We start from the raw sequence: 27,843 nt of genomic DNA, 5'->3' as shown, positions 1-27,843 counted from the left end.
TCTGTCACTGCGGTCTCTTTAGCTCTGTACACCACTGGCCTCCACCTTCTGGAAGCAGTAGATTTTTGACAGATCTATTTTTAATAGTGGCTTCATCTGTAGCAGCTCTCCCTCCTTGCTAAACTGTGTCCATATGTTCTGCCCTCTCTCTTCCCACTTCCTTGTGCTGTGCTCCCCCCATTCCATCTTTGGGGCTCTTTATGCTCACCCAACACTGGGATTGGTTAGTAGCATAGTATAAAATTTATTATCAACCATCATGTCAACTAACATCACTGCATATAATCTGTCATCGATTACCACACTGAATAACCTAGCTGTCAATCTGTCATACTGACAATTACATTACCTTAAAGCAGAACTAAACCCTCCAGTCCTTTACAGTCAAGAAAGCTTCCATCTTAGTGTCTGTTTGTACTGCAGTTGCCATGGTGCTGCATATGTGACCAGTTATGACACCAGCCATATGATGGCTTGACAGTTTGGTTAAGAGCGCGGTAACTGCGAGGGCTCATTCACACCATACATGCATGAAAACTGAAGGAAACTAACGCACAGATTTCACTTGCAAAGACATCAGTTTTCATGAGCGCTTCAATGAGCTTTATATGTGTTGCAGATTCCTGTACAGAAAAAAATCTGACCGTGATACTAGTGCTGTGCAGTGAACAAGGAACTTAGAAAATAATTGATTTTGTTGTGCCCTTGCAGAACATGTGAAGAAAAACTGACGTGTCTGCACCATGGTGTGAATGAGCCCTGACAGTTAGTGCTGACAGGATGCCTTGATTGTAACTGTTAAATTGATTGGTTTAGTTCCACTTTAAGTCCATGTATCCACATAGTGACTTATCTCACTGTTTAGAATTTCCCACTTAATGGCATGTTATTTAATGTCACTGCATATAATGCTACCAACTGTCACACCTAATAAAGCCCTACAACTGTCACACAAATATGCTAAAACAAGGAAAACATAAAGCAACACCCAATTGGGATTTATTTTCTAGTCATTTATTGCACTTTTCATAAGGGCATGCTACAGGGACACCTCAAACATCTTGACGCCTCCACTGTATACACCTGTCTTTCTTTAGTCATTCTGTTTCCATTATGAAGGACATTACAGTTAGATTTCTTGCCACTTGTTTGGATTTTCTACCACTTGTTCTTACCTCTGACCACATTTTAATATAATAATTTTCACTTCAAATGTACAGGTTTGTTTAATAAGTCATATCTATCCAAAACAAAAATGAAATATATTGCATGAAACCTTACTTATACACAAAACTACCTTCATCCACCTACACGGACTCAAAAAAATGAACCTGTTCATGAACTGCCAAACATTTTCTAGTCCATATTAAATGGTTTAACTGCAGATACTATTGTATATGTGCATGTAACACACAAACAGTAGGTAAAGATCAGTAGTCTAGATTGTTTTTATATGTGATTTTTTATTTTTATCTTTGGATTTTCCTTAAAGTCATTATAAACCCCTACATACAGTTAGGTCCATATATATTTGGATACAGGCACAATTTTAGTTTTTTTCAGGTATTTACCAAAACATATTCAAGCTATAATTATATAATGGATGTGGGCTGATCAATCTGCACAATCTCAGGTTTAATTTGAGGGTACATCCAAATTGGAAGAAGGGTTTAGGAATTACAGCTCTTAAAGAGTAGCCATCCCCCTTTTTTCAAGGGAACAAAAGTAATTGGACAACTAAATCAAAAGCTGTTTCATGGCCATGTGTGGGCTACTCGGTTATTTCTTCATCAATTAAGCAGATAAAAGGTCTGGAGTTGATTCTAAGTGTGGTATTTGCATTTGGAATCTATTGCTGTGAACCTACATCATGCGTTCAAAGGAGCTGTCCATGCAAGTGAAACAGGCCATTGTAAGGCTTCAAAAATGAAAAAAATCCATCAGAGAGATAGCAGCAACATTAGGGGTGGCCAAATCAACAGTTTGATACATTCTGAGGAAAGAAGAACGCACTGGTGAGCTCAGCAACATAAAAAGGCATGGATGTGGTGGATGATCACAGGATTCTCTCTATGGTAAAGAAAAACCCATTCACAACATCCAGACAAGTGAAGAACACTCTCCAGGAGGTGGGCGTATCATTGTCAAAGTCTACAATCAAGAGGAGACTTCACGAGAGCAAATACAGAGGGCTCACCACAAGGTGCAAACCATTCATAAGCCTGAAGAATAGAAAACCCAGATTAGACTTTGCCAAAAAACATCTAAAAAAGCCAGACCAGTTCTGGAAAAGCATTCTTTGGACGGATGGAACTAAGATTAATCTTTACCAGAATGACAGGAAGAAAAAAGTGTGGAGAAGACTTGGAACAGCTCATGACCCAAAGCACACAGCGTCATCTGTAAAACATAGTGGAGGCAGTGTGATGGCATGGGCATGCATGGCTTCCAGTGGCACTTGATCATTAGTGTTTATTGATATGACAGAAGACAGAAGCAGCCGGATGAATTCTGCAGTGTTTAGAGATATACTGTCAGCCCAGATTCAGCCAAATGCAGCAAAGTTGATAGGATGGTGCTTCACAGTACAGATGGGACTACCTTTAGTTTTGCCTTCAGCAAGTGAAATGCATGCTCAATTGGGTTGAGATCAGGTGACTGACTCCGCCACTGCAGAATATTCCACTTCTTTTACTTTAAAAGTTCCTAAGTTGCTTTTCAGTGTGTTTTGGATCATTATCCAAGGTAGAAAGACCCACAAAGAACAACTGAAGACAGCAGCAGTTAGAGCCTTGCAAAGCATCAGAAAGGAGGAAACAGTCTGGTAATGTCCATGGGTTCTAGACTTCAGGCAGTCATTGCCACAGCACAGAAGAAGCAATGCACATCCGAGACTGTCAATCACAGGCTGTGTGCTGGCATTCCCTCCCCCTTCCCATTATTTCTCCTGGAGTCAGGAAAACCTGGCAGTAGTGTGTTATGCAGATAAAAGGAGACAGCAGAGCGAAATCACATACAATGCTTTTGGGCCAGTACACATTATAGAGGGATATAATGTAATTATTTTTCATGTCAGAGGGTTACAATCTTTTTAAGGTATTCAAATATTTGGCAATGCTGGGTTTTCTGGGATTGAGGAGATTTACCAAAAGATGCATTTTTACACCAAATATTGAGAACCCGCTCACTATAATGGAATTCTAACCCAAATGAGTCTACAAAGCAAACATGGATTTATTGGTCTAGTGTACATTGTACCCAAGGTAGCATGAAAACAATGTATACACCATGATCCCCCGACATGTGCAGTCTGCCTTCCCAAATTGCTTCTGGAAAAACATGAGATGGTAGATAACGTAGCTAAGCAAAGCTAAACTCCTGGCAGATATAAAATACACAAATGAATGCAGCTGTGCTTATTAATACACCATTAACCACTTCAATACTAGGCCCCCTTTCCTGCCCAGGTTAATTTTCAGCTTTCAGTTTGAATAACAATTGCACAATCATGCAGCACTGTGTGAAAAAAAAATATGACATGTTCATTTGGGTACAAACTGAGCTTTCTTTTAGTGACATTTAATCACCATTGGGTTTTTTATTATTTACAAAGTAACCAAAAATGTTGAAAAAATGTCTGTTTCTGCTATAAAATTTTGCAAATAATTGTTCTTCATAAAGTTAGGCCAAAACGTACTCGGCTACATTTCTTTGGTGACAAAACTACAATCAGTGTTTATTACTTAGTCTGTGGGAAAGTTAGAGAGTCCACAAACTATGGTATATATCTGAAAATTGATCGATCCTGATGTACCAATGGCCTATCTCATTTCTCGAGGTCCAAAAATACCAGCACAGTACAAATATCTCCCAAGTCACCCCTTTTTAGAAAGCAGACACTCCAGGGTATTTAGTAAGAGGCATGGTGAGTTTTTTTAAGTTGCAATTTTTTGGAAAATTAATAAAAAAACAAAACAAAACATTTTTCACATTTTTTTTTTTACATACTGTCACCAGTGCAGTACAGCATCACTGGTGTGCAAGGAAGCCATTCATTGTTTACAACTGTCATACGATCTGCTGTGATTGGGCACAGCAATCACATGGTACCAGTAGCGGGCCGGTACAGTGATCTGTCATTGGCTGTGTCTGGTGGACACCACAAAGGCGTCATATGAAGTCCACTCGGAACAACAAAGTCCCACCTGGCCATCATATTACAATAGGCTGGGCAGGAGCTGTTAAAGGTACTTTTGTTCATGCAAACAATGTAAGTACTCACATTTGACTTTCTATCAGACATTTGCAACCCCTGACTGGAAGAGGTAGAAACACAAAGAGCCAAACAGTTGTGCTGCAGTGCTCATGTGCTAAGAAGGAACGTGCTGAGAGAACAGTGCAGCGTAAAGTGAGATGAGCTCATCAGGTGATTACTTCTCCTTTCACTGTCCCCGTTACAGCCTGGGGTAGGAACAAGACCTGCAAGTGTTCGTTCACTGCACCAGAGAAAAAAAGTCTTTTGCCCTGACAGGCAGGACAGTGGTTTATTACAGAGCTGTGTAAATCTTGGGATTAAATGGACAGAAATACACATCTTTTGGCAGATAAAACTGCTCCAATGTATATTTCATCTGTGTACTTAGCGGTTTGCCTAGAGTTCAGCCTTAAATACAATTATTATTTAAAGTGGTTCTAAACGATGATGCTTTTTTTTTTTTACCTTCACGCATTCTATGCATGAAAGTACAAAACCTTCAATGTGCATCAGCCCCCTCTAATGCTTACCTGAGCCTAATCTTGGTCCAGCGATGTGCACAGGAGCTCAGATCTCCTGGGTCTCTACCTCCTCATTGGCTGAGCCATTGGCTCCCGCTACTGTCAATCATAGCCAGTGAAGAGGGAGCAGGGGGTGTGTCACGCTCTGCTATGTCTTATGAATGTAGAGAGCGGGGCTCAGCAGGAGTGAGCATGCACCAGTGCCTCCAAGCACCAGCAGGGGACCCGATAAGAGGAGAAACTACTGCACAGAGCAGGTGAGTATTATGTTTGTTATTTAAAAAAATTAGCATTTAGTATCACTTTAATAGTAAACAGCTACACACACTTTGCAGGGGTCAGGAGTGAATAATGCACAAAGGGTATGGGACAGGAGTGCATAACACACGGTACAAGGGTCAGAATTATGTAATACACTGAGCAAAGGAGTCAGGAGTTTGTAATAGGTAGGGTGCAGGGGTCAGAAGCACATAATGCTCATAGTGCGGGGTTAAGAGTGCATGATACACAGAGTGCAGAGGTTAACAGTGTGTAACGCCCAGAGTGCAAGGATTAGGAGTGCAGATTGCATAGAGTGTAACATTTAGAAGTAAGTAACGCACATAGCAGTGTATAAACAAAAAGCTGAGTTACAGGAAACCAAGATTAGGCTAGAGTTAGAAGAACTTCTAGTTTTAGCACAGTTATGATGTTTTTTGGATGGCATTAGTAGCTCATTGACTGTTGTACATGTTGTCCTGGTCTACCTTTTGTTAACAGGGATGCATAAAACTAGACAATAAAATCAAATTGTGGTGAATATGGGTGCCATATTATATTATACCTAATATATTATATATGCACAACCATCTCTAGGGTTTGCAAAGGATGATCAGAAAAAGAAAAAATATCCAGCGAGCGGTGGTTGCATAGACGAAAATGTCTTGTTGGTGTCAGAAGAGAATGGGCAGACTGGTTCGAGATGATAGTAAGACAACAGTAACCCAAAAACCCCTCGTTACAACCAAGGTTTGCAGAACACCATCTCTGACCGCACAACACGTCAAACCTTGAAGCAGATGGGCTACAGCAGCAGAAGGCCATACCGGGTGCCACGCCTATCAGGTAAGAACAGGAAACAGAGGCTAAAATTCACACAGGCTCACCAAATTTGGACAAAAGAAGATTGGAAAAACGTTGCCTGGTATCATGAGTCTTGATTTCCCTAAAGATGGTTGTGCATGAAAATCCCAGTAGATCAGCAGTTTTTTAAATATTCAGCCCAGTCCGTCTGGCATCAACAACCATGCCACGTTCAAAGTAACTTAAATCCCTTTTCTTCCTCATTCTGATGCTCAGTTTGAACTTCAGCCAGTCGTCTTCACCATGTCTAGATGCCTAAATGCATTGAGTTGCTGCCGTGTGATTGGCTAATTAGCAATTTGTGTTACCGAGCAATTGAACAGGTGTGCTTAAAAGTGGCCAGGTGAGTGTATACATATATGAATTTTCAAATTTATCATTCTAAAAACAGACAGTACGGAAATAAGCAAACATACCTATCTATTTATGTGGGAAAGAAGAAAATGTAGCCATTGTGATACCACAGCAGGGTTGACAGGTTAACTTCCTTATAGCACACTACATTCAGCAGAAATATGTCTGTCAGTCATAGTAATTGTCGCCCAAAGCCACTAAAATTGATGAGTTAGGACATATCAAATCTGCAATTTCCTTAAAATGATTGCTGTTTTTAAGGCTAAAAACATTCTGAAAATATCAAAAAGCATGGTAATATCTTAAATGTAAACAATGTTCTAGGAACTTTGTGAAATCCTTTCATTAAAGAGGATTGAAAGAACATTTAATTGATGTGAAATACAGCATGCTCAAGTCATAGAAACTATAAACACAGGCATGCAATCATATAATACAATATGCTACCAATATGTTGTATGATCCTGCCTCCTAGTGGACATGTGAAGAACCATACTTCCAATATGCACAAGAAAAATGTAGACAATCCAATTCTTTTACTATTAACTTTTCTAAATTGTGTGACCAGGTTGAAGAGCATGTATTTCTATTAGTACAGTATCACTGCATAATATCAAAGGAACTTCTACAGAAAAGAGTTCAGTTACACAATCTTGTTCATCGAAACAAAGAAAAGAAAAATCTATGTGGTCAATGAGACTTAATAAGTATGAGAGCACTTTGAACTCAAAATCGTTTGCATATTTAAAACAACCCCCAGGACATTAAATTCCATCATTATGTTTATATTTCCATTTGATTTATAAAATATGCATAATAACTGGAAGATGTATTATTTTAATGTGAAATAAAAGATAATCAACAAAAAAAAGCAGAAATGTGTTATTGTTGTTTACATATATATATACCCCCTTTTCTCCACCCAAAGAAAACATGTAAACACTTTTTGCTGTAAATTCACTTGAGTGTTACGGATTCTACCAGCTTTTCTGGACCCAGAAATTTATTGCCCATCTTTTTTTCTAAAGTTTACAGCAGATTTCTATATGGCAGTCATGGAGGGAAGTGTCATCAAGACTCATCAGTGTCTCTATTAGGCTCCATTCACACTAGGGTGTTTCAAATCGTGGGTGGAATTGCCATGATTCTGTCCAGAATTTGAAAGAGTGCTGTTAAAGTGTGAAATTGCGCAATTGCGTGTTTGGGTGCCAATCAGATCCAGAACCTCTTTTGAGCACCGTGTGTCCCGCAATTATTGTTTGCCCAACTGCGGCACATTTGGCACACAAAAACAAATTGCCCTGAGTTTTCAGGTGCCATTGACATTAATGGCACCCGAACACGCGATCGTGCATTTTCACACTTTAACAGCATGTTTTCAAATTAGAAAGAATCGCGGTGATTCCGCCTGCAATTTGAAATGCCCTAGTGTGAATGGAGCTTAAATCAAACACATCTGTGCAAAGGGCAATAAAGATGTCCAAAATGCAGAAACAAATAACGTTTCTATTTTGCACCCCCCAGTTCCATTGTGGTGCATTATTGCTCATTATGTCTTGCATTAGCACTACATTAAAACAGGGTACAGGGTAGTGCTCCACTGCATGTTTCAGTGCACTGGAATACAATTCAAAATGTATGGCACTGCACTCCACCAATGCAAGTAACATTCGCTGCCACATGTTGCAGTAACATGTACATTACTGCGTCTAACTGGTGTGAATTGGACCCAAGCCTTTTTAAAGTGATTTTTCATTAATCTTAGGGTTAAATAAAGAAAAATTCCCTATGCAAAGAATGGCCAATCACATGCACAGCAAATTTAAAGGAAAAAAAAAAAGATTTTTGCTCCCACATGACTTTATAATTGAAGTCAATACAAATTCACTTCATTCCATATACAAAGTGAATATTTTCTATGCAAAATCATCTTTCCTTTGGCCTGGGGTGTGAGGTGAAATTGTGATGACTTCAATCAGCTAATCAGTTTCCTAATCCAATTTTTTTTCTTTGCTGGGTATTCCTTGGAAAGTGAATTGTCACGTTGTTTTACCTCATTCACCAAGATGAGACAAAATCCACTTTGCAAAGTGAAAATTCACATTTAAAGTGAAACATTCTCTGTGGCTTTGGTAAATCAGGGTCACTATATTACCTGTAAACAAACATAGTGCTACTTGATCAAAAAAATATATATATTATATTACAAATTGATACAAAGAGAAAACAATATCTACAAAAAAAAAATATGATGTGTTCTATAAACATTAATCTAACTGGGTGTACTGTATAGTTTTAGGCGAGATATTGTTTTACTCTGCTCTGCTTTCTGATTGCCATGGAAACAATGCAACCATCTTTCATTTTATGCCATGCATAGAATGTGCAGCATTTCCCTGTCATGGAATTATGGAACTCAAATTACTGTCTTCTACTATTCATTATTTCTATTTAATCTATGATCTCCTAGTTCGTATTCCCTTTAATGTACAGATATCACAATTGTTACCATGGTTACAGTGCATTATCTCACATTTTTCGACATTCAGACTCATCAGGCATTCCCTGCACACATCATTTTGTCCAAGCCCTGCTGCAGTGTGCTGCTGCCCTACCCAGCCTCAACAAAGCTTAGCTCACATTTTCTGGAAAGAAAACAATGTTTTCAACCATTTCTACTTCAGATGTCACTTGTCCAATAATGCATGCTAAAAAAAAAATTCAAGAAAATATAACACCCAACATTGTTAATTACCTAGCATATAAAAAGTCTAAATCTGGAATGGGTACCTGATCTGAGCGACAGTATAGTTAACACAAAATCATACACTCACTGGATATGTTGAACAATTAGCAAAATTAAGCAACTCATAATAACTGGGATTCATCTATCAGTAACCTGAAATTATTGTACTTGTAGTGTATGCTAGGGAAAAAATAAAAAACATATGTAGTATGCAAGACAATAAAAATAGTACCACTTAAATGCCCCCATCCCCCCCAAACCTGTCAGTCAGATCAGCATGTGAATAGACTGGTCCAGAATAGACCGGATCGGCTTGCCAGGCTCTAGTAGACTACAACAAAATGGTGGACGTCTGCACACAGACACCGACTCCCTACTGGGTAAAAGATGGCTTCAGCTCCTGTTATCCACTTGTAGAGAACTCCTCAGATGCATTTTTCCCTTTTCAGGGCATAATTGTAGAGACATTTTGTTGATGTCTCTGCAAGACATGCACACTTCCCCATGTTATTTTCCATTTAGGACTATACAAGTACAGGAAAATACCTGATGATCTGCAAGAAATGTACTCTGTTCTGGGCTGACAGCACACATCATTTTTGTGTTTTGTGTACTGACTCTGCAGAGTTGTCTTTTGCTAAACTACTCAGATTCATCCCCTAGTCTGTTAAACACACCAATTGATCTGTAGTTCCAAGATAAGAACTAGGAGGTCTAATTAGGCTCATTATGATAACACAAAGAGAATGAACAGATATAAATTTCTGACATGATAAACAAGTAATTTTCAACTATAGGTTACTGCACCCTACCATAGCGGTCTGCGTTGCAAGATTCTATGTTGACAAATTTTGCTTATTTACCTGAGTGAAGTATTTTCCATCTTGTTTCAAGACTTTCATGGAAAGGTCCAAAATCAAACGTAAAAATTCCCAAGTAGAATCTAGATAAAATAAAATCACTAGTAAAACTATTGATCATTTTAAATGAAATTACATGTAAACATGCCCAATTTTGGCTTTGTTCATATATAGATTTATAGCAATGGTCAACAAACTATGGCCCCTTGCTTACTTCTATCTGGCCCTTGGAATGTTATTCCCCCTACTGTCTGCAACAGTGGAGCATAGTTTCTGCCACTGACCCTGAAGGGACACTATTCCTCCCATTGACCCCAATGATGGGGCAGTATTCCTCCCTCTGACACCAATTATGGGGAAATATTCCTTCCACTGACACCAATTATTGGGCACTGTTCTTTCCCCTGATACCAACGATGGGGCACTATTCCTCCCATTAATACTAATGGTAGGGCACTATTCCTTCCATTGATAGCAATAATGGGGCAATATTCCTCCCAGTGACACCAATTATGGGGCACTATTTCTCCCACTGATCGAAACTATTATTCCCCCTAATACCAATGATGGGGCATTGTTTACTCCGACTGACACCAGTACATTTTCTACTCCCACTGGCCACAGTATGGCCCTTCTAAAGTTAGGAGGACAGTAAGCTGGTCCTTTGTTTAGAAAGTTTGGAGACCCCTGATTTATAGTGACAGGCAATACATTTTTGTAATCTATGGTGCTCTACAAATACTGCATTAGCTGTATAATTTAATTTATTTAATACAGGTACTCTTTGAAAATAGCACCATCAATTTATGTGGAGTTTACATATATATTGTACATTTATATCAGTCCCTGCCCTCAAGGAGTTTACAAAGTTTTCATGCTACAAAAGGTAGCCACACGTCAGGAGCCGTTATTTACTTATATTCAAACAGCAGATGCTTGCATGTTTTTGCCTTTCATAACGAACAGGTTTAAAAGAAAAACATGTAAAACCGTATCTAAGAAGATGCTCCCTTTTATCGTCCTGGACTGCAGGTGAGGCATCATAGCACAGCAGGCATATTGACTCAAGTGAAGCTAAAAAGAGTAGCTTGACTTTTAATTAAAAGAGCTTCAGCTGCCGTACTTTCAATTTTAAAACAAATAGACATATTTTTAAAAAGGAGGACCATCTTTACCCTTTGACTTGTACTGTCAATATTGAAAGTGTCTACAGCTTATCATAGAAAATGATGCAACACATCTTAACTACCTTCTTCTGGAGATGTGGAAATGGGGACTGCGGTAAGATCATTAATCACATAGTCAAACATTCGCCCTTCTTTGGCATACATCTTCAACACTGGGATACAATCTTCAACCAAAATCTGTGAAAATGACACAAACCAATAAAAGTTTATATATAGTATACATACAGTTGCAAGAAAAAGTATGTGAACCCCTTGGGATTACGTGGAGTTTTGCATGAATTGGGCATAAAATGTGCTCTGAACGTCATCTAAGTCACAACAATAGAAGAACACAGTCTGCTGAACATAATACTACACAAACATTAGATGTTGCCATGGTTTAATTGCACATAACATGTTAACATTCACAGTGCAGGGAGGAAAAAGTATGTGAGGCCCTAGCTTAATGACTTCTCCCAGAGCTAATTGGAGCCAGGAGTGAGCCAACCTTGACTCCAATCAGTGTGATGATATTGGATGTGTTGCTGACAGCTGTCGTGCCCTTAAAAAACACACACCTGATTTGGGTTTACTGGTTTCAAGAAGTACTGTCTGATGTGAACCATGCCTCGCAGAAAAAAGCTCTCAGAAGACCTACGATCAAGAATTGTTGACTTGCATGAAGCTGGAAAGGGTTACAAAAGTATCTCCAAAAGCCTTCATGTTCATGTGTCCACAGTAAGACAGACTGTCTACAAATGAAGAAAGTTTAGCACTGTTGCTACTCTCCCTAGGCGTGGTCGTCCTGTAAAAATGACTGCAAGAGCACAGCGCAGAATGCTGCATGAGGTAAAGAAGAATCCCAGAGTGTCAGCTAAAGACCTACAGAAATCTCTGGCACATGCTAACATTTTTGTTGACACATCTACAATAAGGAAAACATTAAACAAGAATGGAGTACATGGGAGGACACCATGGAGGAAACCATTGATGTCCAAAAAGAATAATGCAGCACGTTTGAAGTTTGCAAAAGAGCACCTGGATGTTCCAAAGCACTACTGGCAAAATATACTGTGGACAGATGAAACCAAGATTGAGTTGTTTGGGAAGAACACACAACAGTATGTGTGGAGAAAAAAAAGGCACAGCACACCAACATCAAAACCTCATCCCCACTGTAAAACATGGCGGAGGGAGCATCATGGTTTGGGGCTGCTTTGCTGCCTCAGGGCCTGAACGGATTGTTGTCATTGATGGGAAAATGAATTCCAGAGTTTATCAAGACATTTTGCAGGAAAACGTACGACCATCTGTCCGCCAACTGAAGCTCTGCAGAGGATGGGTGATGCAACAGGACAATGACCCAAAGCATACAAGTAATTCAACAAAACAATGGCTGCAACAGCACAGAATACTCTTCTGGAGTGGCCCAGTCAGAGTCCTGACCTCAACCCGATTGAAATGCTGTGGCATGACCTTAAGAGAGCGATTCACTCCAGACATCCCAAGAATATTGCTACACTGAAACAGTTTTGTGAAGAGGAGTGGTCCAAAATTACTCCAGATCGTTGTGCAGGTCTGATCTGCAACTACAGGAAACGTTTGGTTGAGGTTATTGCTGCCAAAGGAGGGTCAACCAGTTATTAAGTCCAAAGGTTCACATACTTTTTCCTCCCTGCACTGTGAATGTTTACATGTTATGTGCAATTAAACCATGGCAACATCTAATGTTTGTGTAGTATTATGTTCAGCAGACTGTGTTCTTCTATTGTTGTGACTTAGATGAAGTTCAGAGCACATTTTATGCCCAATTCATGCAAAACTCCACGTAATCCCAAGGGGTTCACATACTTTTTCTTGCAACTGTATATAGTCTTAAAAAACTTACTGGGGCTGAGAAAGACAGGGGGCAATAGAAGATTACAATATGATATTAAGGTAGTGTCTATGTTTAAGGACAGGGTTGGCTGAAACACTTAAGTGCCTGGTCACACCAGTGTGATTTCAGCTGCGATTTGTGAATTGAAATTGCATTTAATGAATGTGAATGCCAATTTCTTAACATGTGCGATTTGCTGCAGCGTGATTTCCAAAGTAGTTCTTGCATTACTTTTTCTGCAGTTTTATTGAGATTTCACATACTTAGAATATAATGGAAATTGTACTGCAAACTGCAAGAATCGTTGAAAATCTTCACAAGTAGCAATAAAGTCTTCAGAGATCGTACCTGAAATTGCACACTAATCGCGCAATTTGTTGCAGATTCCTACCTGTTTTTGCTTTGAAAAATAGTGGTTGTTGCTGGAGCACTTTCAAGGTTCTGATGAGAAAAGCTGCACTGTCTGCATCCCTTTAAAAGTGATAAAATCTTAGGGAGTATCTCACCAAAAATTACATTGTTACACAGGAAACCTAAAACCTGACTTGTATCTTGTACTTTCAATGCAAGTACCACCTCTAAGGGCTGGTAAATTGCAATGTTACATTTTTGTTCAAGGCTAAGTTACACTTTATTTAGTGGTATGTGAGCAATAGCAATTGAATTAAAGAAATATGTATGTTTACCATTAAAACTCTAAATAGGGGACTGTATAAATATATACTAGATGAGGTCCTCTTAAGTTACTACATAAGTCATCAAATTACAAAAAAACTATGCCATTTAAAAAAGCAGCATAAAAAATACATACCTCATAGCAGTCACCTTTAAGATTGTCTAACACATCACCACATGTTTTTCGCATATGTTTTCTACATCCATCGATCACCATTTGGTCTATGTTTGAAAGATGTTAAGGTCTGATTATTTGTTTGTGACACATGACAGTGTAATGGGAAAGCTTGACAGGTCTGCTGCAATAGTGATGTAATTTATGTCGTGCTTCACAGATACAGCTGAGTGTGGGAATCAGATCTTGGCTGAATAACAAGGAGCAGCACTTTCACTGACTCAATCACTAAATCTGTCACCCAAAGCTCTTCTCTCTAGATGTGTAATGAAGAAGGAAAACCTCAGATCCCTTTTATTTACAAGAGATAACATAAATAATGCCCATAATAGTTAGTTGTGTTCCGCAACAGTTCATTTGTAAAAATGTTTAATTTCTAAAATGTAAGAATTCTGAATTTTTCACAAATTAAAATAAAGGAAGAAAGAAGTTGAAGGATATGAACAGAGAAAGGGGGATAGGAGAACATCTTTCATCTTTGCATTTCTTGAGAAAAGCACAAGGTGCCCTATGAATGGCAGCTTTGCAAGGTCAGCTGCTCAACACAGGACCAGCAACACCATGCCAATCACTGTAGTAGTGCCAACTACTACAGCAATCCTCTGCTTTCACAGCAGTCCTACAGGTATCAAATATGCATACTTACATTGGTCCAATTTTGTTTTTGACCATTCCAAGTGAACCAATTCTTTTTCCCACCATAATTATGCAGGATAACAGGAGGATACATGTCTACATGAACTCTATGGACTTTTAAAAAGGAATAAGGTCATGCAACTCAATATGTTCTTTGGGTAGTGATGCAGAATCATGGAGATATAGTGGTGCCATTGTGTTTTATCTGGTCTCTGCATGCTGACAGAATTTTGATCACATGCTAGGCATTTAGCCCAGGGGACTCCAAACTTTCTGTTATGAGGGCCACATCATATAGTTACAGTTTGTAAGGTTGAATAAAGACACCAGTCAATCCAGTTCAACCTGTGTGGGTGTGTGTGTGCTCATGTCAAAGATCATATCCCTGTATATTGTGTTCACCAAGATGCCCATCTAAGTTGTTTTGAAACTATCCATACTTCCTACTGACACCACTGATGGAGTTCCACATCCTTAGCCCCGACAGTGGAAAAAAACCCTACGCAGTTTAAGGTTAAAGCTCTTCTCTAATTTCATTAAGTGGCAAAGACGGCGTGCACAGTCGCAGACGGGGGTGCAGTTTTCTGCGAGAGTGTGTTTTATGCTGGAGTGTGAAGCAGCAGTTGAACAAAACACCCTGATTATGTCATCTCTGCTTTTTCACAGGTAAATGCTGCGGTCTCATCTCCACCTTAACCACTTGAGCTCCAGAGGATTTACCCCCCTTAATAACCAGGCCTCTTTTTGCTACTCGGCGCTACACTAATTCAACTGATAATTGCATGGTTATGCACTGCTGCACCCAAACAAAATTTACATCCTTTTTTCACACAAATAGAGCTTTCTTTCGGTGTAATTTGATCACCTGTGCGCTTTTTATTTTTCACGCTATAAACAAAAAAAGGCCAAAAATTTTGAAGAAAAACAATATTTTTTATTTTTAGCTATACAAAATATATAGTAAACTCAAAGTTGGTTATAAATTTAGGCCAAAATGTATTCTGCTCCATGTTTTTGGTAAAAAAAATATCCCAATAAGTGTATATTGATTGCTTTTTGTGGAAGTTATAGCGTCTACAAACTATGGTATAAATACTGCAATTTACGCCATTTTTTTTGCTATACAGCGCTGCGCTAGTTTAACGGACAATTGCACGGTCATGCAATACGGTACATAAATGAAATTTACATCCTTTTTTCCCCACAAATTGAGCTTTCTTTCGGTGGTATTTGATCGCCTGTGCGGTTTTTATTTTTTGCGCTATAAAAAAAAAAAGGCTGACAATTTTGAGGAAAAAAAACAATATTTTGGACTTTTTGCTATAAAACATGTCCAGTAAAAAAAAATGCAAAAATCAAATTTAGTCATACATTTCTGCCAAAATGCATTCTGCGTCATGTCTTTGCTAAAAAAAAAAACCCAATACGTGTAAATTAATTGGTTTACGTGAAAGTTATAGCGTTTACAAATGGCGGGAAAGATAGTGGGATTTTTAGGGTTTTTTTTATACTAATGATGGCGGCGATCAGCAAATTATTGCGGCGATCAGGGACTTATGGCAGTGACCAGCGACTTATGGCGGGACTGCGGCGGACATTTTGACATTGGGGGGTATTGACTTGGGGTCACTGACATCCCCAAAAACACTAATACAGTGATCAGTGCAAAAAAAAAAAAACGACACTGTACTAATGGCAATGGGGAGGAAGGGGTTAACTTTATTTTGCAGGGAAGGGTTATAGGAGTGAGGGGAGTGTTTTACTAGGGGGCGGGGGTGTGTACTGGACGGGACAAGGCTGATCGAGAAAGAGAAACTGTTCTTTCTCCATCAGCTCATCCTCGAGCTGAGAAGGAAGTGACAGACAACACAGCTACTGCAGCTGTGCTCTCTGTCACTGTTTGCCGCTGATCGCCGGGACATAGCCGCTAAGGAGCGGCTGTGACCCGGCGACTGACATCTGCGGCGGTGATCCGCGGGACAAATAGGGCAGTGGCGCGCCTCGCACGCGCCTCCTATTTGTTTACAAAACACACGTCTTAAAACGTGGTTTTGCCTGTGAGTGCCGCCCTGCCGCCGTATATGTACAGTGGCTGGGCTGCATGCGGTTAAAATGTCTCTGTGCAACGCATTACTCTCTACCCCCGTGCTCTTAAAAACCACCATCCCTTTTCCATGTGCATTCTGGAATGGCCGCTCTGTCTGTAATAAGCTCACCTCTGTCCATGACCTTTTTGTCTCCCGCTCCCTTAACCTACTAGCAATTACAGAAACTTGGCTTCAAGCAGCAGATTCTGCTTCTCCCACACCACTTTCCTATGGAGGCCTTCTCTGGACCCACTCACCTAGACCCAGTGGTCGGAAAGGTGGTGGAGTTGGTTTGCTTCTATCCCCACTGAGCACCTTTCAAGCCTTCCCTAATCCACCCTCTCTACCCTTCTCTTCTTTCGAGACTCACTGCATTCGGCTGTTTTCTCCTATTTTTCTGAGGATTGCAGTGATCTACCAGCCTCCTGGACCAGTGTCTCGCTTTCTTGATGACTTCTCTGCCAGGCTACCCTACTTTCTCTCCTCTGAAATACCCACTATCATTCTTGGAGACGTTAACATCCCCATTGATGTGAACAACCTGGTTACATCCCAACTCTTCAACCTTCAACTTCATCTTCTGCCTTAACACAATGGACACAGTCATCCACTCACTCTGATGGGAATACATTAGACCTTGTTTTCTCCCCTCTTTGCACTCCCTACAACCTCACAAACACCCCCTTTCCTCTCTCTGATCACAATCTTATCACCTTCACAGTGTCCTCATCTTCATACACCTAACCCTCCAAGCAGCAAACAATTACCAGCAGAAACCTTCACAACTTAAACCCTTCTCTTTTCCACTCTGCAACTGACCGCCTCTATGACAGAATCTCTCCCCTGTCCTGCCCTGACCTGATCTGATCTGGCCACTGCTGTCTACAACAGTTTACTTTCATCCGCACTAGACTCACTTGCTCCTCTAACTACACAAAGTGTCAGGCCCTGACCATTACAACCGTGGCTGACTGACGACACCAGAAATCTTAAGCAAATCTTAGTCATTTGCTGGAGCGATTGTGGCGTAAAACCAAATATCAGCAAGCTTTCACCATATATAAATCTGCTTTCTTAACATACAATTCTTCCCTCCATGCTGCCAAACAAGCCTACTTTGTCACTCTCATCAATAGTTTGTCATCCAGTCCTCGTCTTCTCTTCTCTAACTTTTTCCCAACTCCACCTCTACCCAGTAACTCACTTATTGCTTACGAGATTGCAAATCATTTCAACAACAAGATTGATGCAATTCGTAGGGGAATTTCCACTGCACAGACATCTATCCCACTTAGCATACCTTATACTAAACCTCCCTCAACACTTTCCTCTTTTGACCTTGCTACTACTGAAGAGGTCACTAAATTTTCTCAGGAGCCCGTCTCACTACCTGCCCCTTGGATCCTGTCACCTCACAACTACTACAGTCACGCTCTTCTTCTATCCTATGCTCCCTCACTCACATTTTTAATCTCTCCCATACTTAAAAAACCCTCGCTGGACCCCACCAACCTGAACAACTTAACTCCCTGCTCCCGTTTACCTCTAAACTCTTAGAATGCTTAGTCTACAATCGCCTGAGCTCCTACCTCACTGACAACAACCTTCTTGACCCTTTACACTCTGGCTTTCGCTCACTACACTCCACTGAAACTGCCCTACTAAAACTCACTAAATGATTTACTAACTGCTAAAACCAATGTACACTACTCCGTACTCTTACTACTTGACCTCTCTGCAGCTTTTGACACTATTGACCATCCCCTCCTCCTCAAAAAACTCCACTGTCTTGGTCTCCGAGACTCTGCTCTCTCCTGGTTCTCCTCCTACCTATCTCAGCGCTCCTTCAGTGTTACCTATAACTCTGTCTCCTCTACATTTCCTCTTTCTGAAGGGGTCCCTCACGGTTCTGTCCTTGGACCCCTTCTCTCCCCCATCTACACCTCCTCCCTTGGTCACTTGATAAACTCCCATGGCTATAAGTACCATCTCTATGCTGATAACACACAAATCTATCAATCTTTTTACTCCTCACCTCACCCCTTCAGTCTCCTCTCGCATTACTAACCTACTAAGTGACATATCGGCATGGATGTCACTCCACTTCCTCAAACTCAATCTTTCCAAAATGAAGCTCATACTATTCCCTCCAGCCCATGCCCCGTCCCATGACTTCTCCATCAAGATCAATAATACAACCATCAGTTCCTCCCCTCATGCCAGGGTACTAGGTGTAATCCTAGACTCCCATCTGTGCTTTCAGCCCCAAATCCAATCGCTGTCCAAATCTTGTAGGCTTCACCTCTGCAACATCTCCACGATACGCCCATTCGTAACCTTGGAAACTACTAAGCAACTTATTCACTCCCTGGTTGTCTCTCAACTTGACTATTGTAACTCCCTCCTCAATGGCCTACCTCATCGCAGGCTATCCCCTCTTCAGTCTATCATGAATGCTGCTGCCAGACTTATCCACCTTACTAACCGTTCCATATCTGCCATTCCTCTCTGCCAAGCCCTCCACTGGCTTCCCATTGCCCAAGGAATAAAATTCAAAACATTATCAATAACATATAAAGCCATTTATAACTCTGCCCCAAATTACATCACCAATCTTGTCTCCAAATATCACCCAAACCGTATTCTCTGCTCCTCGCACGTCCTCCTGCTCTCTAGCTCCCTTGTCTCCTCCTCCCATGCTTGTCTCCAGGACTTCTCCAGAGCTTCCCCCATCCTCTGGAACTCTCTACCCCAATTTATCAAACTATCGCATACTCTGCTCACTTTTAGGCGATCTCTGAAAACCTCTCTCTTCAGGGAAGCCTCTCCTGCCTTCAGCTAATAATGGAATCTTCTATTCCTCCTACCAGTCCATCCCCCACAATTATTACCTTTTGTACCACTATCCCCTCCCTCTTAGATTGTAAGCTCCAAGGAGCAGGAGCCTTCTAGCCCTGTTGTATTGTACTGTTGCTGTATTGTCTCCTGTTATATTGTAAGCGCTGAGCAAACTGTTGGTGCTATATAAATCCTGCAGAATAATAATAAGTGGCCCTGGGACTGAATAGTTCATTTCTTATGCTAGAATCACCACTGAGGTATCTGTATATCTACATCATATCTTCTATCTAGCGTTTCTTCTTTATGGAGAATGAGTGTAGTGTTTGTAGCCATTCCTCGTAACTGATGTCCTTCAGTCCCCTTATTAACTTTGTTGCCCTTTTCTGGACTCTCCCCAATTTCAGCACATTCTTCCTGATGATTGGTGACCAGAACTGGACAGCATACTCCAGATGTGGCCACACCAGAGTTTTGTAAAGCGGCAGGATTATAGTTTTATCTCTTGAGCAAATACCCTTTTTTAAGCATGCTAATATTCTGCTAGCTTTGCTTGCTGCAGCTTGGCATTGCATGCCGTTGCTGAATCTATCATCCACAAGGACCCCTAGATCTTTTTTCATCCTGGATACACCCAAAGGTTCATCCCCAAGTGAGTAACTAGTGTTCATATATATATAGCCCCCAAGTGCATATTTTTGAACATTAAATCTCATTTGCCATGTAGATGCCCACTCTTATTTTATTGAGGTTTTCTTGTAAAGTTTCTATATCATGCTGTGACGTTATTGCCCTACTTAGCTTTGTATCGTTAGCAAACACTCAGATTGAGCTATTTATACCATCCTCTATAATGTTTCTGAATAAATTTAACAGAATTGGTCCCAGGACAGAACCCGGAGGTACCCCACCTACCATTCCAGACCAGAGTATACAGTATTTGTCATCACCCTTTGTATACGCCCCTGTAACCAATTTTCTATCCATGTACAAACCCTGTTATATGTGCCTACAGACCTCAGTTTGGAAATTAAGCATTTATGAGGGACTGTGTTGAACACTTTTGCAAAATCCAGGTAAACCACATCCACAGGCCTTCCCTTATCTAGATGACATATTGTCTAAATCTTGGATATAGTCCCTTATAATCCTCTCCAATAGTTTACATACTATTGATGTTAGACTGACTAGCCTGTAGTTTCCAGGAATATAGCTCTGCCCTTTTTTAAAAATATTGAAACCACACAGACCCTTCGCCTATCCGCATTCCTGTCAGTATGCTGTCCAATACAAATTAGGAATAGCGGTCTGACTATAACCTGATTGAGTTCTCTGAGGACTTTTGGGTGTAAGCCATCTAGTCCTTGTAGTTTATTTGCATTAAGCTTTTCAAGACTTTTTCGGACACCGTCTTCTGTAAGCCGCAAGGGTGCACTCTGTGATGTGTTACTAGTGGTACAGTCTTGATTGCTACACCCCTTTTCTTTAGTAAAAACTGAAGAGAAGAATATATTTAGTACAGTTGCCTTTTCCTTGTCATTTATAACCAACTTCCCTTCATCATCCTTTATGCCGCCAATCTGTTTTGACCTTGCTTTTTCTCTCGTGGTTATCTTAGCTGTTCTGATTGCATTTTTACACTTATTGTAATATTGGAATGCTGATAATGACCCCTCTATCTTATATTCTTTAAAGTCCATTTTTTTTGTCCTTAATGTGTCTTTTTATATATATAAATATTTACTCTTTTATATTTATTGCCCATTGGAATACACTGGATGTTACCTCTATTTAATATGTTCCTAAAGTACTCCCATTTTTCTCTCAGTGTTCCCATTATTAATTGTTTCTTCTCTTTGAATTTCCACCCACAGAAACTCCACATCCCCCCTTGCCCCTTTTGCAATGCCATCCCTCTCATTCACTAGTAAATCATTCTTGATGTACAGGCATACCCCTCCTCCCCTTCTATCCTCCCTGTCTCTCTGATACAAGGAATACCCCTGAATAGTTGCTAACCAATCATTTGAGCTGCCAAACCAAGTTTCTGATATTCTCACAAAGTCGAAGTCCTCCTTGTGTATCAGCAGTTCCAGTTCCTCCATTTTGTTAGCTAGGCTCCTTGAATACAAATATTCTCAGGCCAAAATCAATAATTTTGATAAAATTAACAAATAGCATATAACCAAATAAATAACAATTAAATTAATGAATAACTTAGTTGGGAGTTTTTTTGTAAAATAATGTGAAAGCATGATGTGCCAAAAGTTACTCTCTCAGCCAGGGCCTAATCAGTTTAGCGAAGTCAGGGAAATTGACCCACAAAACATTTTACACTATGCATACTCTCCACTCCAACATTTTGCAGCTAGAGTATAGAGCGCACATTCTGCTAGCACACCTTGTGTAAGCAGCCATGACACAGACTGTGACATCATGCCACAGCAGCACTCATTGGCTAAGAACTGAAAGAAGCATCGGGAGGCGGTGCAAATGAAAATATATGGGACGAATTGTGTCCTGTATTAAATCAATAAAGGATGCAGATTGTTCATATCAAACCAGGGATGATCGCGTGTTATAAAAAGACAGGTGGCATCCATAGCGGAGGGATAGATTAACGTTTTGTATTGGACCACATGAGACCCGTGTTTTTTTAAACAGTCAGGAGGGGTACCTGCATTCAGTTTATGATTCCAAAATCACTTACTGGTTAACTTTAAATAGTCTACCTAATATCATATTGAAAAGTAGTCCAATACTTAACAGTAGTATCATGATGAAAGAACTGTAGAGTCACCAATGAAGAGGCTCTTCAAATAGAATTTCATTCATTTTGTACCTATCATCATGGATGATTTTATTTTTAAATGTTAGGCTTGTTCATGTAGTTATAACAACCCTAATATGCACTTGCAATGCATAGCAGCCATTCATACCTGCCTTTACCTGCCAATTATGAATGAATGTATGGTTTTTTGAGCCTTTTGCACCATGAAAAGACTAGAAGAGAGCCATTGTATCTTTGTGCAATAAAAATTAACTTAATAGTTAACAAAAAAAAGCTGCCAAAACTAGAAAACAATACCACTACAACTATGACTTAATAAGTGCTATATGTGTTCATAAGAGAAAACTAAACATATGCCATTTACATTTAAATGATGCAACTATCTACACAAAGTGGCTAAATAAAAAGAAAATATTGCTTATGAATTCTTGCAAATTAAGTTGAAGCTCAGGGTATATTCTAAGTTAAAAGGCATTAAAACCCATTGGCACACAGCACAATAAAATCATTTAACTATGGCTGTAAAGGGCTGTCTTGAGGACATTACTTCAAAGCCACAATAACAGAGAAATTCAAGACATCTAAAAAATAGTACTACTTTGTGTTTTAGGAATTTTCAGCACTTATTTTAGAGTTGTTTTCAAGCTAGCACTGAATAAGATTTTCCATTTGTTCTTTTAATGGAAGTCCATTGAGGGATAGAGGTATGCAATCATTCTTAGTCATTTCGGTTTACTGCTGTCTTCAGATGGTTTGGCCAACTGACCTACCAGCATGTCTTTGGAGTGTAGGAAACCCATGCAGGCACAGAGAGAACATGCAAACTCTGTGCAGGTAGTGCCATGGTTGAGATTCAAACCAACAACCCTAGTGCTGCTGTGCTGCCCATTTAATAAATACAAGTATAAGAGTAATGAAACTGAGGCCTGTAAAGAGCAATATTTATTCAACAAGACCTAGAAGCGGTAATGCATGTACTAACCCTCAGAGTAGGATCCATTTTCCAGCAAGTAGGCCTCACAAAAGGTCTACAGACTTTACGTTTCGACATAAAACATAGATATTTTTGGGAAGGAAGAAAGGAGGCACTCTAACAAGCATGACCCTCAAGTTTTAAATTTGGGAATAGTGTAGAGCAAGGAATCAGCCACCCAGTCAGTTACAGAAGGAGTGCTCACATTTTTCTGGAGGTGAAGTTCTTGCAACATGTGGATGAAATCCAGTGGAGAACAAATTAAAGTACTGATCAACAGAGAGATCCTTCTAACTTTAGAAAACTAAATGTGACAAAGAATAAGACTCAAGGATTAGGCAGTACATACATCTGTTAGGAGAATCATTCCAGGATGAGAAAAGGGAAAGGGATAAGCCCCATTCAAACTAGATTCTGGCAACCATGCAGCACGACAGGGTAGTCCAAAGGACCAATTTTGAGCACTGCCCAAATTCCAGATTCTCTTAAGAGAGGATATTTGGAAAGTTCTAAAAGGACAACACGAGAAGGGGGACTCGAGATATAACTGTTGAGTGTACTTCAAGACTAAGTTCTCACAAAGGCTAGGGAGTAGTGGAAAACTAATGCCCGTCGTTCTAACAAGTCACAAAATTCCTCCAAAAAGGGATAGGGCTTGAAGGGGGTCAAACATTGCAAGAATTACAGCCCAAGATAACAGAAAAAGACTCTGCTGTGGAGAGGAGTGTGGGACTGAATGAGATACTGTGCTTAAGGATAGATTTCCAGTAAGATGGGCATCAGAAATCCCAGGGTGCAGGGAACTCAATCAATTCTGGAAAAAAGCAAAATTACATGCAGCAAAACCAGAAGGACAGCTAAAAAAAAGATACATGATTCAAAAGTTAATAGTGGAGGCACATGAATCTCCACAAACTGCTAGGAGACAAACCTGTGAAGGACAGTGAATCCCAGCAGGACCCAAAACCTCCCACTTGTAAAAGTAGCAAATGTCCATTCATGCAGAATGCTGAACAGATGAGCCAGAGGATTTATGACCTTGAGATATGCTGTTTGAGTAGAAAGTAGTCCATCATGTAGTAAATTATTAATAGGGCTCCTTCTGGGAATAGCTAGAATTTACCCTTATCAACAATAAGTTTAGCTGAGGTCACCTGTTGCAGTGGGACTGTCCACTGTGTGTCTTGGAAATAACGTTTAGCAGAAAAAAATGCCCAGCATAAGGCAAGGCTTATACTCACAGGCAGCTGGAGGTGACAAAGTCACTGTAGACAGGCAGTAGAATGGAACCAGGGACTGCATGATCTACAAGGTGTCTCAAAAGCAGAAGCAGCAACAAAAAGGCGCTTCCTCAAGGATGAAGGGTGGGAGTGGAAGATGATGCCAGTGCTCAGTTCCCTCAGCTTTAATCATTAACATGAAAGCATAGTAGTAGAGGGCACCCAATGATACCAGCTGTGAGGTAGCCTCCAGGGCTTCTGTCTGACTGGCTAACTCCTAAGTGTTTGAGTTGTAAGAGACTGTCACACCCAGAGGCTGTGCTATGGCTCTGGACCTGGAGATAACTGCAGTTTAACATAGTACACAAGGGTCTGGAAAGCACATCAATGCAGAGCCCAATGCCTGAAGGTCACATATCAGACAAACCCTGTGTCTTATTTCAGAGGGGTCTGGATATAGCTTTTAAACTACGGTCTACTACAAGCTGGATGTGTAAGTCTTCAGAGACTGGGTCACATCAGCTCTGAACCTGGAGAGCAATGTGCAGCTAATTAACCGTACACAATGATCTGGAAATCCCAGTGCCTAGTGGTCACAGTCCAGGCTAGAAGAGCAATCTTTGGACAAGCGGAGTCTGGGTACACCCTCCAAAGCTGTTGCTGAAGTTACACCGATCTGAATAGCTGCTGTTAGAGATGCATTTCTCAAGAAAAGAAATAAATACAATACAGTACAAGGGGTCCAACTTCCTAGGACACCAGCAAAAATTATGATATGACGGTTGGAGGCAAAGTTATGATGGCTGGGGGCTTAAAGTGGTTGTAAAGGCTCAAGGATTTTTACCTTCATACATTCTTTAATATCACTTTAATGCTTTTAGTTTGACAGTGTCCAAACCTGCTGAAGGCAGCAGAATATCCTAAATGTCCAAGAATTACTATATTCCTGTGTCCCTCTTGAGATAAAGAAATTGTGTTTACTATCAGCTAAAATACAGATCTAAGGCAGGATTGGGCAAATTCCAAGAGCCAGGTAGCATAAACATTTATTCCTTGCACCAGACTTGTGAGTAATTTCTATGGAAATTACTTCATTCCTTGCTTCTGAAAAGAGGCAGTTCACATGGAAAATGGCACACAAGATACAGATAAAAAAACATAAAAAAAAAAGAAACCCCAACAACTCCAGAAAGCAAAACCAACTGTGGACGTTATCGTGCTTTTAAACCCAAAAGCAAACATTTATTTGATTTCAGCTTACCAATTCTTAGATTATTTCATGCATGGAAGCTACCTAGGTGCACATTCTAGATCAGACATGTGCTGGACATTGTATTATCTCTGCTTGATATGAAGCATCTTAAATGGGACTTTGATGGTTGTTGTTCATTGTAATATTTACAAGTATTCAGTTGGATTTCTGTAAATATTACAATGAACAACAACCATCAAAGTCTCATTTAAGATACTTCATATCAAGCATAGAGATACTACACCGTCCAGCATATCTAGAATGTGCACCTAGGTAGCTTCCATGTATGCAATAATGTGAGTTATGATCTATACCTGTGCTCCCATATTAATGACAGGAAAAAGCTCCTCTCCCAACCAAAATAACTTCCCTTGGAATAGTTTACTGGAGGGGTTTCTGATTGGCTGACAGAACACTTTTGATCTTGCATGAAAAGACTTCAAGCGCCATTACTGTAAATACAATTGAGGTCAATATAGTGTTTACCAGGTAATCAAGTCATCCTTTCACCATATAATATGCTCTCGAGCCTAATTACGATCAATAAATACTTCTTGTATGGTCAAATCATATATACAATGTACCCTTTGGAATGTATAATTAGATAAACAGGCTATTCCCCAAATACCAAGGTGACCTGTATAAAATTACCTTAGCAAAGAGTTCTTTTGATGTGTATAGTGGTTTTGTCACTGGCCTGTCCAAGAATGAACAGTATGTGTTTCAATATCTTCAATATATATATTACACACAATATACTACAAAGCTGTCCTGCAAATGTATCAGCGTTGAGACCAGCCATTTAACACTGGCAGGTGTGCTTACAATGATCAGCTTTTATTTATTCCTGTAAACCTTTATCTCAAAAGAAAAAAAAAAGTTGCTGTAACTACTTGGTGACTGCAGTTTGAGCTGGAGTTTGGTTCCAATTTATTTATTTATTTATTTATTTATTATAGGTACTTATATAGCGCCGTTAATTTACGCAGCGCTTTACATATATATTGTGCATTCACATCGGTCCCTAACCCTCAAGGGGTGTACAATCTAAGGTAATTTGTTAGTGTATCCAAATATGCTAGTACATCTAATACTTTCTCCCCTCAGACTAATAATTCCCCTGTCCAAAGTTGCCCCTGTGCTCCTTCATCCAGAGTTTAGGCACTCTTAACACAGGATGTGCGTTGCTGGCCAAATCACCAGGTAGAAACAGAGGGGGAAAAGCCTTATACAGGAAAACTAATGCAGCCACCACATCTAAGGATTGGTAAGTTTCAATATATTACATGTTTGGTTTTGGGTTTAATACCACTTTAGGGTATTATCATTATTAAATTATGTACTGCAAACTATTCTAAATTACTAACAAAACATCATTTAAAATGGATTTAAGAATTTAGATATTTAGCCAAATATTTAAAATATAATATCATAAACAAAAATGCCTGAAAGTCAGACCATTCTGATATACAAAAATTGGCACTTCCAAAAATGACCAACATTTTTCACCTTTAAGAGTGAAACTGTGAAATCAGTCTGTATGTACAGTGAAGCATGCTTGCTATACTCACTGAGGAACCTGAGGGGTTATTCCTCTGCATTGTGCAAAAAGAATGTTTGATCCGGTCTTCTCTGATCCTCCCCTTCTTTTCCACTCCCCAATCCATCTGCTGATAGAACAGTGCCTTGGGGGCAAGCTGCACATGCTCCGTTTGATGTGCATAGTTAGAGAGGGTTTTTTTTCTTTGGGAAGGTACACGTGATCAGCATAGGGCCAATCATTACTATCTAGACCAGGGGTCCTCAAACTGCGTCCCGCCGAGGCCATTTATCCGGCCCGCCGGCAGGGGCGTATTTTCCATGAGGAAGGAACACTAAGTACAGGGGCGGGGAGGGGGCTGCTGTACCTTACCTGGCTCCGATCCCAGTCCCACGACGATCCAGTCCAGGAAGCGCTGCTCCTTTATTGACTCCGGTCCCTCCCTCACTCCTGCCGCTGGGCTCCGCCTCCTCACCGGTGATTGGGCGCCAGAACTGTAGCTCAGGAAAGGCACACAGGCGGCCAATCACCTGCGAGGAGGCGGAGCAGAGCGGCCCCACGAACATCGAGTGAGGGAGAGGCCGGAGAGAAGAAGGACAGCTGACAGGTAAGTGTGCCGTGCTGATGGTGCTGCTGCAACCAGGTATGAGCAGGGGTCAGCAAGTTAAGTGTCATTGGTGTCAGTGGGAGGAATAGTGCCCCATCATTGGTGTCACTGATACTAATAATGGGGCATTACTCCTCCCACTGACA

At 40.2% G+C, this 27,843-nt stretch overlaps 1 protein-coding gene across 4 annotated transcripts in view; it reads right to left on the bottom strand.

Annotated features, from left to right (window-relative positions):
* The window catches only part of SMS (spermine synthase), a 220,255-nt gene that overhangs the window by 92,442 nt on the left and 99,970 nt on the right, over positions 1 to 27,843 (bottom strand). For 3 of the 4 annotated variants that reach the window (XM_089656059.1, XM_089656058.1, XM_089656060.1), the window contains exons 7-9: positions 13,715 to 13,804; positions 11,108 to 11,222; positions 9,862 to 9,941 (exon numbers count right to left, since the gene is read on the bottom strand). In XM_089656059.1, coding sequence (XP_089512185.1) covers positions 9,862 to 9,941; positions 11,108 to 11,222; positions 13,715 to 13,804 — 285 coding nt within the window. Of the gene's footprint in view, positions 1 to 1,443; positions 2,223 to 9,861; positions 9,942 to 11,107; positions 11,223 to 13,714; positions 13,805 to 27,843 lie in introns of those variants that run through there. The other variant, XM_089656061.1, reaches the window with a different exon arrangement.

The sequence above is a fragment of the Staurois parvus genome, unplaced genomic scaffold (genome assembly GCF_062004578.1).
Source record: "Staurois parvus isolate SC_StPar_1 unplaced genomic scaffold, SC_StPar_1.0 ptg000884l, whole genome shotgun sequence".
NCBI classification, from domain to species: domain Eukaryota; kingdom Metazoa; phylum Chordata; class Amphibia; order Anura; family Ranidae; genus Staurois; species Staurois parvus.
This window is presented reverse-complemented; position numbering and strand designations above follow the sequence as displayed.